The following is a 14,534-nucleotide window of genomic DNA, read 5'->3' on the forward strand; positions in this document are numbered from 1 at the left end:
CTGAGGCTCATGGAAGAGTCTCGGGGATTTCCAGGCAGAGGTGCAAGGATGTGTGTTAGACACCACCTCCATGGCATATTCACCTTCAAGCACCATCTGTTTCTTCTCTGTGATCCTCAGGTGTTCAGACAGCTGGGTGCCTCAGTCATTAGGTCAGCTCCTCTCTGCCCTGCCCGAAGGAACCCTACAACGCCCAGATGGGTGTCCAAGAAAACTCCTTGCCCAGCCCTGCGCAGCCCTGCCCTCTGCCCACGTGCACGCTCTGGGCCTGACTGCTTCCTGCTGCCTGCACCCGACCGCACTGGCTCCAACACTGTCTGCTTCTAAGGCGGGGCCCCAGTGGGTGTTTGCACTCTCTGGCCACCATGAGGGCGAGAGTCCTAGGGGGCAGAGGGCGAAGGGGCTGTGGTTACATACCAGAGCCCATCCTCGCGTTCCCTGTCAGTCTGGGGGTTCATGTGCTCTCTGGACAGAGATGGCCTTGAGCTCCGTGCTCTGACACAGTGGGCTGTTCTCTGGCACCACAGCTATCCATAAACGCAGGTCCAGGTCAGGCTGTGCCTGCCCCTCCCTGCCTCCTGAGTGCTGGCTGCTTCATCTTACCCTGGAAGCCTGTGCTAGGGGAGGAGAGCTGACTTTCTGAAGTTCAGGATGGGCTGGGAGGTGGCCTCCATACTTCCAAGTGGCTGTCAGTGTCATGGGGGCAGGCCAGGGTCCTGCTCTGAGGCAGGAGCTGTGCCTGGCTGTGGGTCAGTGTGGGTGGTACTTGTGAAATTGCCTGCAACATCACATCAGGTCATGGGTTATGGCCCCATGAGGCCAAACCAGCAGGACTGTGTAACTGAGATGACTGTTTTCTGCTCAGAGCTGATAATGAGGGGCTGAATGTGTTCGCTGCTTGGGAGCTGGGTAAGATTAGGCCTTACCCACTTCGGTTTAAGTGTCATATCGGGGATAGCAGATAGGTTTCATCTTCTGTGCCAAACTTGACCAACTGGGAGTGGCTACCTGAGGCTACTCCCGAAACTTAGCGAAGAGTGCTGTAATTGGTTACTTATGTTTGCCATGGGTGCGGAAATAGTCAGCTTAGGGGCCAGGTATTGGCCAGCCCTGTTTAGAAACTCTACTGTTTGTTTAGACCCAGATCTTAGATGAAAGCAAGGAATGCTCTTGGATCTTCTGGTGAATTGAAAATGCTGACCTCCAACGACAGGCTCTTTTACTTGTTCCTAAAATAATCACCTTGGTAATTCTGAAGTTTGGATCAGATGCTTCCTGGATTATCCAGTTGTTTTCCTCCCTCATCTAGTGATTCCTGGGGATGAGGACAGGCTGCACCCCCTGCAGTGTGTCATTCGTATGCTAGAGGACAGCAAGAAAGCCCAGAATGTGCTAAGTCATGCTGAGGTAGTTGAGCCCAGCTGTGTCCAGATGAGATAACTCCGGCTGACCTCTGCTTGTGTGTCCCACATGAGCCCAGCCCACCCGTGTTGTGCCTGAGCCCGTGTACTGCACTGTGGATGACGTTTTCACTTTTGGTGCTTCCTTTCTCTGATGCCTAGTGGTCTGTCTTTCTGGTAGGAGTGGCAGGATTAAGGGCAGGAAGGGCCCTGGTGAGTGAGTGACGTTGGTCAGTGATATGGGCTGGCTGATTAAAAAGCTCACAGAGGTTCAATGGATCGGATGTCTGGTTTGGCATGACTTGGAGATGCCTGGCCAGCTGTGGACAGCATTCTTTGGCCTGAGGTCAGCCGCCTCCTCACCCCAGCCCTGGCAGAGTGCCCAGTCGGCTGCAGCAGGGACTGCAGAGTGTGGGCTGGCAGCTGGCAGCACGCTGGTCAGTGAGGCTGCTGCCACCCTCCTGGGGGAACCTCCCTCAGGCCCCTTGGGCTCATGGAAGGGGGTCAGGATGTTCACTGTGACTTCAGGCCATCCCTCAGCTTAGCCAGGGCTCCGTTGCTTTAGGGCTAGTGGCTGAGGGGAATGCTCTGAGGGTTCCAGAGAGGTCAATGGCAAGTGTGGGATTTTGTGGGGCATTAGGTGGGTCCTCAGGTTTCTGTGAGGTTGCGGATATCATCGAAACTATTGGAACCTCCCACACCTGTTCATTGGCCCATTCATCCATCCATTGATTCAACATCATACCAGGCTCTGGGGTAGGTGCTGGAGGCTTAGATGCATCAAACATGGTCCCTGTCCTTGAGGACTGAGCTCCCAGTCTAGTAATGAAGTAGACAGAAAATTATTAGATCAGATTGGAGGACATAAACAGTGACGGGAATGTCTGTGCTAGAGTCCCAGGTTGGGCAAGGGAAACAATGATCCGTTGTGCTTGGGGGATCAGGACAGGCTGCCACGTGGAGGAAGTCGTGGGGAATTTCCTGGTGGATGGATCGGTGGGGAGGAGGGAAGGCATGCCAGGCTGAGGACACGCGGTGTGGAATAGCATGGCACCTCGGGCACCTGTAAGTGGGGTGTCCTGGCTGGAGCAGAGAGCAGGGCAGTGGCAAGGTGAGACTTAAGGCTTGACGTAAGCCTTGAATCTCAGGCTAAGGAGCTTAGGCTTTATCTTGAACACTTGGGGGGCACTGATGATTTGTTAACAGGGATAGTGGCTGGATCTGACCTACATTTAAAAAAGATCTCTTGATGCTGTAAGGAGGGGGATTGGGCAGCAAGGCTAGATGGAGGAAGACCAGTTCCAAAGTCTACAGAAGAAATGGGGCGGGGGATCTGGCGTCAGTGCAGGTGCTGAGGCTCTGCGCTCCACACCGAAGCCTGGATGTCCTGGCTCTTGTTGCCGGGAGAGGTGGCCCAGCTCACATGCTGGGGGCCACTGTGTTGCAGGTGGACACGCACATCCACGCGGCTGCCTGCATGAACCAGAAGCACCTGCTGCGCTTCATCAAGCATACATACCAGACGGAGCCCGACAGGACAGTTGCCGAGAAGAGGGGCCGGAAGATCACCCTGCGGCAGGTGTTTGACAGCCTGCACATGGACGCATATGACCTCACTGTGGACTCGCTGGATGTCCATGCGGTGAGTGGGCTCGGCCGCAGGGCCTCGTGCAGTCCTGGCGGGGGGCTCAGCCCCCTGGAAAGGAGCCAGGATTGGGCTTGGAGAGAGGCTGGCCGTGTAGGCATCTCTTTCTCTTCTAGCTGTGGGTGATACGGAACAGGGTTCTTGGCCTTTCCGATCAATAGAAATTGACTGGAGGCTAGACAAGAAATTTAGGCAAGGCTTTATTGGGGACCCTGCTGCAGCAGGGGGGAGCGAGAACAAACAGGTTCCCTTGCGTGCTCGCTCCCTGAGCGGGGCGTGAGCTTGTACCTTATATGGGGTCCCGGGGTCAGCCGGGAGTGGTGGCTTAGGTGGTTTGCCCACCCCTCTGGTGGTGTTGAGTGCAGGGGGCACGCTCAGTACCTTGCTTTTGCTTCCAACACCCTGTTTTTGCTCCAGGCTCTTCAGAAGTGGCAGTTAGGTTTTTTGGTCTCTTTGTATCTTTTGTCCATAATTTGCCCCAACTGTGCATGCACACGGTTATTTTTAGTCCCATATAGTTTCTTTGCATTTTGCTGCTTGAGGAGACGTTTGTCCAGGTGCAAGTACTGTAGCACTGCAGCAAGGAGTCCCAGGTCCCAGCCTGTCTCATGGGGACTGTGAGAGGTAGTTTGTCCTCAGAGAGTAACAGGGCTGGGAGCAGCCCTGGGACAGGGGAAGAGAGTGTGTGACTTGGTCAGATAGGTCCCTGTTCTAATTCCACTTAGGAGTTGTGTGCCCTTAAGCAACTCACTTAAGCTTTTATTTCCTTGCTTATAAAATGGTGACTGCCACGTGCCTTACTGACATTACAAAGTTATTAAAATACTAACTGATGTTGCAGCTGCTATAGAAAACAGTATGGCAGTTCCTCAGAAAGTTAAATATAGAATTACCATATATTCCAGCCATTCCACTCCTAGGTATGTACCCAAAAGAATTGAAAGCAGGGACTAAAACTGTTACTTGCACATTAATGCTTATATAGCAGCATTATTCACAGTGGCCAAAAAGTGGAAGCAAACCAAGTGTCCATCAACAGATGAATGGATAAATAAAATGCACACACACACTGGAATATTATTCAGTCCTAAAAAGGAATAAAGTACTGATATCTGCTACATCCATGGATGAACCTTGAAAACATTATGATAAGTCAAAGAAGCCAGACACAAAAGGACAAATACTGTATGATTCCACTTGTATGAGGCATCTAGAATAGGCAAACGCATAGAGACAGAAAGGAGAATGGTGGTTACCAGGGTCTGGGGGAGCTATTGTTTAGTGGGTACAGAGTTTCAGTTTTACAAGATGAAAAGAGTTATGGGGATGGATGGTGGTGATAGTTGCATGGCAACGTGAATGTATTTTATACCACTGAACTGTATACTTAAAAATGGTTAAGAAGGTAAATTTTGTGTTATGTACATTTCACCACAATAAAAAAATCTTAAACCAGACACTGAATGGGGCAATGTGGAGAAAATGCCTTATGAAGCCTAAACAGTAATAGGACACACGTTATTACTGATGGTTCAGTATTTTCGGCTCACTCAGCCAGTCCTGCTCCTGGAGGCCTGAGGCCCTTGATCCTCCTTTACAGAGGGCCTCACAAAAGGACTCCAGTGCTGGCTGAGTAAGGATGCATGATCCTGGCCCTGGGACTTTGCAAGTTTTCATTCAAGAACTGACACAGAAGGTATCTTTCAGTGTGGCTCACAGAGGCCACCTTGTAAAGGCCTGGAGGGGTCATGTGTGTGGTGGCTGCAGAACAGCATGGTGATCTGGCTGGTGTCTCTTCTCTCCAGGGCCGGCAGACGTTCCACCGCTTTGACAAGTTCAACTCCAAATACAACCCTGTGGGGGCCAGTGAGCTCCGAGACCTGTATTTGAAAACTGAAAACTACCTGGGAGGAGAGTACTTTGCTCGGATGGTCAAGGTGGGTGAGCCCTGGACCTCTCCAAGCCCTCCTTGGATTCATGACAGCATCTGCCTTCATGGGGTGGGGGCCCCGCAGGGCCTCCTATCCTCTTCCCCTTCGTGAATCCCCGTCCATCCACCATCCAGCTTAGGCGAGGTGCAGGTGCCTGGGTGCCAAGTGCTGTGGCCCTGGCCGCTGACTCCCGAGTGCGCAGGCTGTGCTGTGTGTGGACTGTGCTGACTGCAGGCAAGAGGAGGGGGAGGGTGTCCACCGCTGGCCCAACTCTCAGCATCCAGGCTTGCTGCTCTGTGTGTTTGCAGCCTGCACTGGGTATAGGTTAGCCCCATTTGGAGATGCTTCTGCTGTCTGGCCTGGTCATGTGTGTGACTGTGCAGGTCCAAGGCCTGCTGTCCAAGGCCTTCTTCCCTAGGAAGGTGGAGTTAGTGCTGACGTGGCAGCAAGGGGATTTACATCAGGCCTTCTGAGCCCAGGAGCAGGTGGCTGAGGGAGCTGCAGGATCTAGCAGCTGGGGTGCTCTGGGCTGACCTGAGCTCTTCTTGGTGCCAGGAGGTGGCCCAGGAGTTGGAGGAGAGCAAGTACCAGTACTCAGAGCCACGGCTCTCCATCTACGGCTGCAGTCCTGAGGAGTGGCACAACCTGGCCCGCTGGTTCATCCAGCACAAGGTCTACTCGCCCAACATGCGCTGGATCATCCAGGTGCCCCGGATCTAGTAAGTGAGGCGGCTGCTGTCTACCTGTGTCCTCTGGGGTCACCAACCTGTCCCACAGGAGCTGCTGAGTCTGTGTTACTGAGGGATAGGGGCTGTTCCAGTGCCAGCCTAGGCCTCTCTGCCCCAGGGATTTTCCTACAGGGCGGGGTGGTTGGCAAAGACCTCCCTGTGACACTTCAACTCTGTTCTTTGAAGAACATACATGTGCAGAGGCCTGGTGGGAACTAGCTACTGCCCATCTTCTTGTCGCTGCGGTTTGAGGATGGGCTATCCTTTTGGGTGAGGCCCAGGGTCTGAATGACCTGATGGGGGCCTACACTGCTGGCCCTCTCCCTGGATATGACTCAGACCACCACTGTCCTCTCCAGTCTGGCCAATGTGGCCCCTTGATGGGCCTGGGACACGTAGGGGAACTGAGCTGAGGGGAGCGAGTTGGATCAGCCTGAATCCCAGCGCCCCGCTCCCAGCTTGGCCTCTAGCTGGAGAAAGCTCTCTGATGGGTATGGGTAGGCGTTGAGTGTGCCACCAATGCCTAGTGCTGCAGAACTTGGCGAGGAGGGGAGGATCTGTATTGGAGCCCTACCTCTGAATCTACCCTGGGTGCTTAAATGGGGATCTGTGCTGCCTGAGGGAAGGGACCAGGGGGGCTTGTCTCTGATGGGCTAAGGGGGCTGTTGGGTCCACCTTAATCAGCAAGTCTCCGCTTTCCCCCAGTGACATATTTAGGTCAAAGAAGCTGCTGCCAAGCTTTGGGAAGATGCTGGAGAACATCTTCCTGCCCCTTTTTGAGGCCACCATTAATCCTCAAGATCACCGAGAGCTTCACCTCTTCCTCAGATATGTAAGTGTGGGTGGCACCCAGGCAATGTGCCCAGTGAGGGAGGGACGAGAGGATTCCGGGGGATTGGGTCAGCCTTCCCTTCTAAGATCCTGTCACTGGTGTGCCCCAGGCATGAGGTGGCCAGCCCACGAAGTTGAATTTCTAGAATAATGAGCTTGCTCCTCTGGGGCAGCCCTGCGGGCATGGGTGGGGTGCTGGGAAGGCAGCCATGAGGCAGAAAGACTGAGGAGTTAGTTCCTGACCAGGTGGGGCTGGAAGGACTGGCCTCTGTCCCAGCTGTAGCCTCAGGTTGTTACAAATGCAGACATTTCAGGCTCCTGCTTTTGCTTAGAAACCAATGGTCCTCCCACCATGTTTGGTTAAGTACACAAGCCCCACAAAATATATTTATCTGGTTAGTTGTGGGAGAGGGTGAGAAGGGTGGAAGAGAGACTTAACCAGAAAGGGCATCAGGGGGGCAGGAGCTGGTCCCGCCCCCTGGGTGCCCAGAATAGAGTTGGCTGCAGGTGGTGAGAAGCAAGTTCAGTGCCTGGTAGAGTTTATGGGGATGGTTTCCGACAGTGAGGGAGGTGGGGAAGATACCAGAGGGCTGGGGGTGGGGGAGGGAGGGGTGACTGAGTGAGTGTGAGTGTGTGTGTGTGTGTGTGTGTAGTAGGGGTTGGGGGAGTTGGGGGGTTGCCAGGAAAGTGACGGGGCTGAGGGACGGCACTGAATTTATGTCTTAGACAAACACCATGCAGGCTGTTGTGTGAAGAAAGGCCTGGAACAGAAGGAGCTGCAGGTGGGGGGCAAGGGGGCAAGGTGAGAGTCGGGCCTGCTCCAGCAATGGCGACGTGCGGGGGGCTTGAACCAGCAGTCGCAGCTCACACTGATTATTCGCTCCCTGCTCCGGTGATGCACGCCATGACGTGATCTTGCTTCAGCCTCACGACTGCCCCCCTTGACATCATTTTGTAGGTGTTAATAGTAAGCAGCATGATTATGTGTTGCTGTGTGTTAGACACTGTGGATTACCTCACTTTATCCTCACAACCGTCCTGTGAAGCTACTAGCTCCGATTTACACGTGAGGAAATGACAACTGAGAGATCACAGAGCTAAAAAGGGGCAGAAGTGGAATTCGTACCCAGGGCCCTGGCCCAGGTGTTGTCATCCCCACATTAAGGAAAGTGAGGCGTATACAGACAGTGGGTGGGGCCCCTGGGCGGCGCGGTGGGCACAGGTGGAGAATGGATGGGTCCTGGGCACACCCTGAAGGTGAGCAAGGGGAAAGAGTCATGGGGGGCCTCCCGGCGCCTGGCTTTGTTGGGGAGCCAATGGTGTGCCTTTCAGGGTACACTGCCAACTATGGGGGGACAGCAGGCTTGGGGAGGAGGAGTTGGGGTTTGGACATGTTTTGTGCTTGAGGCTATGGGAGGCCCAGTTTGGGGCCCTGCATTAGCAGAGCCCAGGAGAGGGGCTGAGCCCCCGTGCTGGGCCCCCAGAGTTCAGGTGCAGCATGGAGCTAGTGAGCACAGAGCAGAGTGGAACTCAAGGTCCGCCCCGGCACCCAGACCTGTCCAGGCTGTGCTGAGAGCTGCAGTGGGACCCTGTCATTTCCTTTGACACATAATGACCGTGACAGGGAAGATTCTGCCAAGACCCTGGTGGTCGCTTGCTCCTCTGGGCCCCTACTGCCATTTCGGAACAGGCGACTCAGCCGGTCCTTCAGGGGCCCCTTCCCAAAGCAGAGCTGTGGCTGAGTGACAGGAGCAAAACTGCCCTGCATGCAGGCTGAGAGCTGGGTCTTCGCAGGTACATCCTCCGTCAGGGCCAGACCTCTGGGAGCAGGTGACGGGAAGCCTGTGACTTGGGTGGGGCCCTGGAGGCGTCGTGTGGGCCCCAGCTGAGGTGTAAGTGCAGTGGGAGGATGGGCATCTCCTGGGCTGCTCTGACCCTGCTCGGGGGGCAGTCCCCAAGAGCCATGACTCAGCCTGCCAAGGGGCCCTCTTGGATGGCGCACACCTTGGCCTGTTTGAGAGGCATCCCAGCTGGCCACACCTGGGACATCATGGCCACTCTAGGGCATCCTCCACCTACAGCCCCAAACAGTGCAGACCCTGAGCCCATTTAGGCTCAGAGCTGGTTGTCTCACATGGGGAAGCTCCTTAACTGGCCCTGCTTTGCTGTCAGCCAAGCCCTCCCTCACAGGGTCACTTGAGTATTAAGTTAGCTGATGTGTGGTAGGTGCTTCAAGCAGGGCCTGACATACAGCAGGTGCAGGGGAAATGCCTGTCCCCTTCCCCCTCACAGCTGTTGTCACCGCTGCTGATGGCACAGCCGAAGGATGGGAGGTGAATATAGCTGCCTCACCATTCACCTGGCCTGGCCTGAGTTTCCCTTCACTGTTGCCACCACACAGGGGCTTGGCGCTCTCCAGACTGACTTCTGGGGTACCTCTGGAAGCCCCGGAGGGACAGACTGGGGCGCTGTGCCCACTCCCTATCCCTGGGAAGAATGTGGCTTAGGCAGGCCATGGGGTCCCCAGCTGAGGTTTCACACCTGAGAGGCCTGGGCTCCAACGCCTTTAGCAGGCTCACTTCAGCTGCACATATACTAAGGCCTTTGGCAGCTCGTCTGCCCTGGCTTGACGCAGGACCCCTCCTCCTGTCCAGGTGACGGGGTTTGACAGCGTGGATGATGAGTCCAAGCACAGCGATCACATGTTCTCATACAAGAGCCCCAGCCCAGACGTCTGGACCAGCGAGCAGAACCCGCCCTACAGCTACTACCTGTACTACATGTATGCCAACATCATGGTGCTCAACAACCTCCGCAGGTGGGTGAGCTGGCCCCTGTGCACACCTCAAACCAGGGGATGCTCCTGAGCCCACCCCACAGGGCACGTACCCACAGGGCTACACACACATGCAGGCGTGCCTGCTGCAACAGATACGATCACACATACAAGGCAGCCAGACCCCATGCCTGGACACACGTCCATACACACACTCACCAACACCTACATGTGTGCACATCTGTCCCTGATATGATAGAGACACAGGACCTGTTGACACACGTTCACTAACCTCCACACCAATGGTGTTCACACGTGCGTCTATCCATTCAGCGAATCACAGCACCTGCCATGTGAAGGCACCGTCCTGGGCACGGGACACATAATAGGGAACAGAACAGATTGCATCCACGCGCTCACAGAGCTTCCATCCAGTGGTCTCACGCCCAGGCTCCCCACAGCACACACACGGAGGTGAGGCCCACGAGGCAGGATGCTGAGCCAGTCCCTCCCTACACGTCTAGCGTCCTCCCACCCCTGCTGGGCCATGGGGCCTCAGAGCTCAGCCTCAGCCAGCGCTAGTTTGTGGGTGTGGAAGTTTTGAGTGGGACCATGATTGAAAGGAGACGGCCAGGGTTGGAGTCCTGGGCTGAGCTCTCTGAGGCAGGGGCTCTAGTTCTAGCTCTGCTGTTGCCCTGCTCAGTGGCTTCTGACATCTGGGTTTACCCCCTTTTTATAACAAAGAGGCTGGACTCCACAGTTTCTTGTGGGCTTTCCTGCTCTGAAGGTCTATGAATCTGGGCTACCAGGCCCTGGGGAAGGGGAGGAGAGGATGGAGGACTAGGCCCTCTCTGTTCCCAGAGATGATGTCTCTTGGTTCTGAGGAGCTCTGGGCCTGGGCCTCAGCACCTGGGGAGAGGTTGTTTCCAGGGTGCCCTGCCTCAGCTGTGCGGACCCTGCCATGGGGGACTGTCTCCCCTGGAGTGGGCCCTGAGCTAGCAGTGCAGGCCCGTGGGCCCCGGGGCAGGTGGACCAGGGGTTCTTTCTCACCACAAGCCTCATGTCTGCAGGGAACGGGGCCTGAGCACGTTCCTGTTCCGGCCTCACTGCGGGGAGTCTGGCTCCATCACTCACTTGGTATCTGCTTTCCTGACTGCCGACAACATTTCCCACGGGCTGCTCCTCAAGAAGGTAACCGGGCCCCTGACAGATGGCTGCCCTGCAGTGACAGTCCCGCCCGGGGCTGCCCTGGGGAGGAGTGGGACCTGCCTGCGCCCTGGGAGGCTCTGGCCAGTGAGGCAGGAAGGCCAGGCCTTTTTCTGGGCTGTGCCGTCTGTAGTCTCTTGGCTTCATATTTAATTATGAAAAAACATAGCCAAATACATCACAATTTAGATTTTCAAAACAAATGGAGAAATGGAAAAAAGTCCTTATTGCTATTACTTTAATAGAAACAGCACTATTAGCTTTTTAGTATTTCCAATTCCCATCTTTTTCCAGAACATATTTCTAATATGCTTATTATCATAAAGAACACAGATTTTTGGTTCCTTCTTCGTCCCTTAACTTATCATCACAAGCGTTTTTCTGCGCTGCTCATTCTAAAGGCTGCTGAAAGGACGGCCGCCACTGGGTTGGGCTGTGACTGATTCAGCCAGGCTCCAGCTGTTGCACAGAATCCACCCAACTTTTTGCTCATGTAAATCATGCTACCATGAACTCTATGCATTGTCTTCTCCGTATTTTGACTCACTTCCATAGGAAGGATATTTGTTCAAACTTCTCTCCTTCCCTGGTCCTGGGGAGGGTGAACCGTGTTTCACGTTTCTGTGTGGGGTGGGTGCTACGTCAGAGAACCACTCTAGCCCGGTCAGGTCTGCCCCTTCCCACCTCCGAGGAGCTGCAGTGTTTACAGTCTCAACCTGAATGTTTGTGGTCAGAGCGCAAAGCAACAAAAGTGGGGCATCTCCAGGACTGACCTATTGGGGTCAGCTCCTGGGGAAGGGCAGCTGAGGACGTAGGCTGGGGTCAGCCCGGGGCCTTGCAGGTGCCCTTCCCTTCCTGCCCTGAGCTGTGCCTCTAGTCTGGAGCCAGGAGGGAGCGCTTAGTGGGCAGGAGAGCAGTCCCAGGGAGGGATGGGCCCTGATGCAGCAGTGAGGTAAATGTGGAGGGTGGGCCTGGGGGTCCTGGCGTTGTGGAGCTCGGGGTGACTGGGGCCTCCTGCAGACACTGCCCAGACCCCTGGTTTCCCCTGGTGAATGCTTCCCCCATCCCTCCCTCCCCTCGCTGGCTCTTGTTTCCTGAGTTTGGTGGTTCTTTTGCAGAGTCCGGTGTTGCAGTATCTCTACTACCTTGCTCAGATCCCCATTGCCATGTCTCCTCTTAGCAACAACAGTCTGTTCCTCGAATATTCCAAAAACCCTCTGAGGGAATTCCTGCATAAGGGACTGCATGTTTCTCTCTCCACCGATGACCCCATGCAGTTCCACTACACGAAGGTGAGGACTTTAGGGGGAAGGTAAGGACTGTAGGTCCTCCCACTGCCGGCACCTGAGCACACGGCTCAGCTCTGCCTTCGGGGTGGCACTGGGGGCCCACTGAAGACAAGAGGTTACTTTCTGGTGAGGGAAGCGCTCCTTCCAGGAGCCCTCGGGGTTCTTGAATCTTTGAGGATTTTTCTTTGCCTTTCATTTTCCGTCTTTGATATTCACTAGCTCTGTGATGTTGGTAGAGCTACTTACTTGACCTCTTTGTATTTTATCCTTCTTCATGTGTAAAATAGGGATAAAATTGTCCCTATGTCCACCTCTACCTTATTGTAAGGATTCATTAAGATAGTGAATCAGTGTCTAATGTAGTGTCTGCGTACAGCATGTATTAAAGATGTTTAGGTACCATTTTTGTTACCACTATTATTACTAGCACACTATGGATCTCTGGGAAACTGAAGAGGAAGGGAAAGGCGATGCCATGCATGGGGACCGGTCACTTAGTGTACAGGCACGTTTGGGTGGTACTGATAAGACCAGCCACGGATTAGTAAAAATAGAGGTGCCTGGGTCTTCTAGGACAGGCTCCAAGCTCCAAGCTTCTGGTCTCAGGACCCCTTTATATTCTGAAGATCTGAGGCCCTCAGAGAGCTGTGGTTGACATGCCTTGTATCTAGTGATACTTAACTGTGTGAAATTGAAAAATATTAACTCATGTAAAATAGCACTAATAAATCATTAAATGTTAACAAACAGCAATTTTTATGAGAATAACCATATTTCTGCAAACTACAATAACAGAATACTGAGAATGGCATTTTGAAAATCTCTTTAATGTCTAGTTTAATAGAGGACAGCTGGATTCTCATCTCTGCTCTGCAGTCAATCTGCTGTGATAAATTACTTTTATCAAAGTGTATGAAGAAAATCTTGCCTCACAAAATGCATAGTTGGAAAAGGGAGGACCTTCCAGAGGCCTTGGGGACTCTCAGGAATGCTGGGACCATGTTTTCAGAACCACTGCTCTACAATACAGAGGCAATGATGTGGCAAAGAGGTGATGGAAGGGCTTGTGATAAATGTCAGACATTTCACATTCCAGAGGACAAAGCATAAGCACAGCTCAAACCCAAATGCTTCTGGGCTAACACTATCTCACTACTGATCCTTGATCACTTCTCGTTTCTATTTAACGTTCCATCTCTGTTCTTTACTCAGATTAACTTTTATTTTGGATGATCTTAAGAAAATGTGTTAAATACAAAGCAAGACTATAGAGTGGGTACTAAAAGTGTGCACGACAGGGAGACAGGCACAGGAGAGAAGGCTGGCATCCCCAGTCATGGGCGCAGGGCTTGGAACATGTGTTGGTCAACAGATAAATCTGTAGGTGTTCTTTGATATATCTGTCTTTGGCAACCTGAGCTTTCACACAAAAAAGATCTCCGGAATTTGTAATTTAAGGGCGGGGGATGTTGTTTGATTATTCAGGTGCCAGTCCTTAAAGAAAAATGAAATCTGCAATGTCAGTCTGATGTTTCTAGCTTGGGAAATATATGAAGCATTGAAATGGATAGTCTCCCATCTAACACATTTACTTTGGGGGAATCTAGGAAGCACTTATGGAAGAATATGCAATTGCGGCTCAAGTGTGGAAGCTGAGCACGTGTGACCTGTGTGAGATCGCCAGGAACAGCGTGCTGCAGAGCGGCCTCTCGCATCAGGTACGCCATGTGATGGCACCACCCCGTCCCTCCTGTCCTTTCAACACACGTGTACATCGAATGCCTGCTGTGTGCCAGGCACTTTCTTGGCCCTGGGACTGGGGATGAACAGAACAAGCAGGGTCTCTGTCATACTGAAAACTCATATTCTAGGGGAGAACGCTGTGGAGACTCCTGAATTTTCATGGATGCTCTGTCACCTTTTTCAGACCTCTGCTCAAATGTCACCTCCTCAGAGAGGCCTTCCCTGATTACCCATTCTACAATAGCCACACACTTGCCCTCATTCTCCATCATAACATTTATTATTATATGACATTGCCATATGTAGTCATGTGTTTTTCTGTCTTGCCTTCTAGAATGTAAGTTCAGCATTATATCCCTGGGGCCTAGAATGGACCCTGGCACATAGTGGGCACTCAATACTTCTTGAATAGATGAATAGTACCTAGACGGAATAGAAAACTCTAGGGATGGGACCCAGACATCAGTAATTAAAAAAAATTTTTTTATAGCTCCCTAGGTGATTCTGACATGGAGCCAGGGTTGAGAACCATTGCTCCAGATGGTGTCTTAGGTCCCTGGGTACCTCCGCTGGGTGGTGTCACTGGTACAGGGAGAGGGCTGCATCTTGCTGCTCTTGTTGGATGCTGATGCAGACAAGAGTTAAGGCTCAAGATTCATTTTGTGGGGACTTGATTCCTTGGACTGGCTGTCCCCAGACACACCTGTGTGCTCTTGTCAGCTCCCGGGAGAGCCTTGCTAGAGTCTTCACGCCTTCACCTTGCCTTCTTCATTGCCAGCAGCTCTTGTAGTTCTTGCCTTTCTGATCAAGGAAAGCACAGTTAGAAATGAAGGGAATGAATGTGGTTGTTAGGGTGACAACCTCGAGGAGAGGGAGGCCAGGAGGAATTTTGTAAGAGCTCTGTGGGGAAAGATGTCTTGATGGAGGACCTGCTTTGGAGGACTAGCCTGATTTGGTGTGGTTAATGTCAGAGCTGCCATGTGGA

The 14,534-nt window shown here is 53.1% G+C and overlaps 2 protein-coding genes across 2 annotated transcripts in view; one reads left to right on the forward strand and one right to left on the reverse strand.

Moving 5' to 3' along the window:
- The window catches only part of AMPD3 (adenosine monophosphate deaminase 3), a gene marked incomplete at its 3' end in the record, with an annotated part of 30,468 nt that overhangs the window by 15,702 nt on the left and 232 nt on the right, over window positions 1-14,534 (forward strand). Inside the window, exons 6-13 of the mRNA XM_079709029.1 lie at window positions 2,848-3,042; window positions 4,851-4,982; window positions 5,532-5,695; window positions 6,410-6,536; window positions 9,190-9,353; window positions 10,382-10,502; window positions 11,636-11,809; window positions 13,414-13,524. Coding sequence (XP_079565155.1) covers window positions 2,848-3,042; window positions 4,851-4,982; window positions 5,532-5,695; window positions 6,410-6,536; window positions 9,190-9,353; window positions 10,382-10,502; window positions 11,636-11,809; window positions 13,414-13,524 — 1,188 coding nt within the window. The remainder of the gene's footprint in view (window positions 1-2,847; window positions 3,043-4,850; window positions 4,983-5,531; window positions 5,696-6,409; window positions 6,537-9,189; window positions 9,354-10,381; window positions 10,503-11,635; window positions 11,810-13,413; window positions 13,525-14,534) is intronic.
- Window positions 14,022-14,534, reverse strand: part of RNF141 (ring finger protein 141) — a gene marked incomplete at its 5' end in the record, with an annotated part of 37,236 nt that continues 36,723 nt past the window's right edge. The window contains one exon of the transcript XR_013811004.1: window positions 14,022-14,350. The remainder of the gene's footprint in view (window positions 14,351-14,534) is intronic.

The sequence above is a fragment of the Hyperoodon ampullatus genome (assembly GCF_949752795.1).
Source record: "Hyperoodon ampullatus genome assembly, chromosome: 7".
Taxonomy (NCBI): domain Eukaryota; kingdom Metazoa; phylum Chordata; class Mammalia; order Artiodactyla; family Ziphiidae; genus Hyperoodon; species Hyperoodon ampullatus.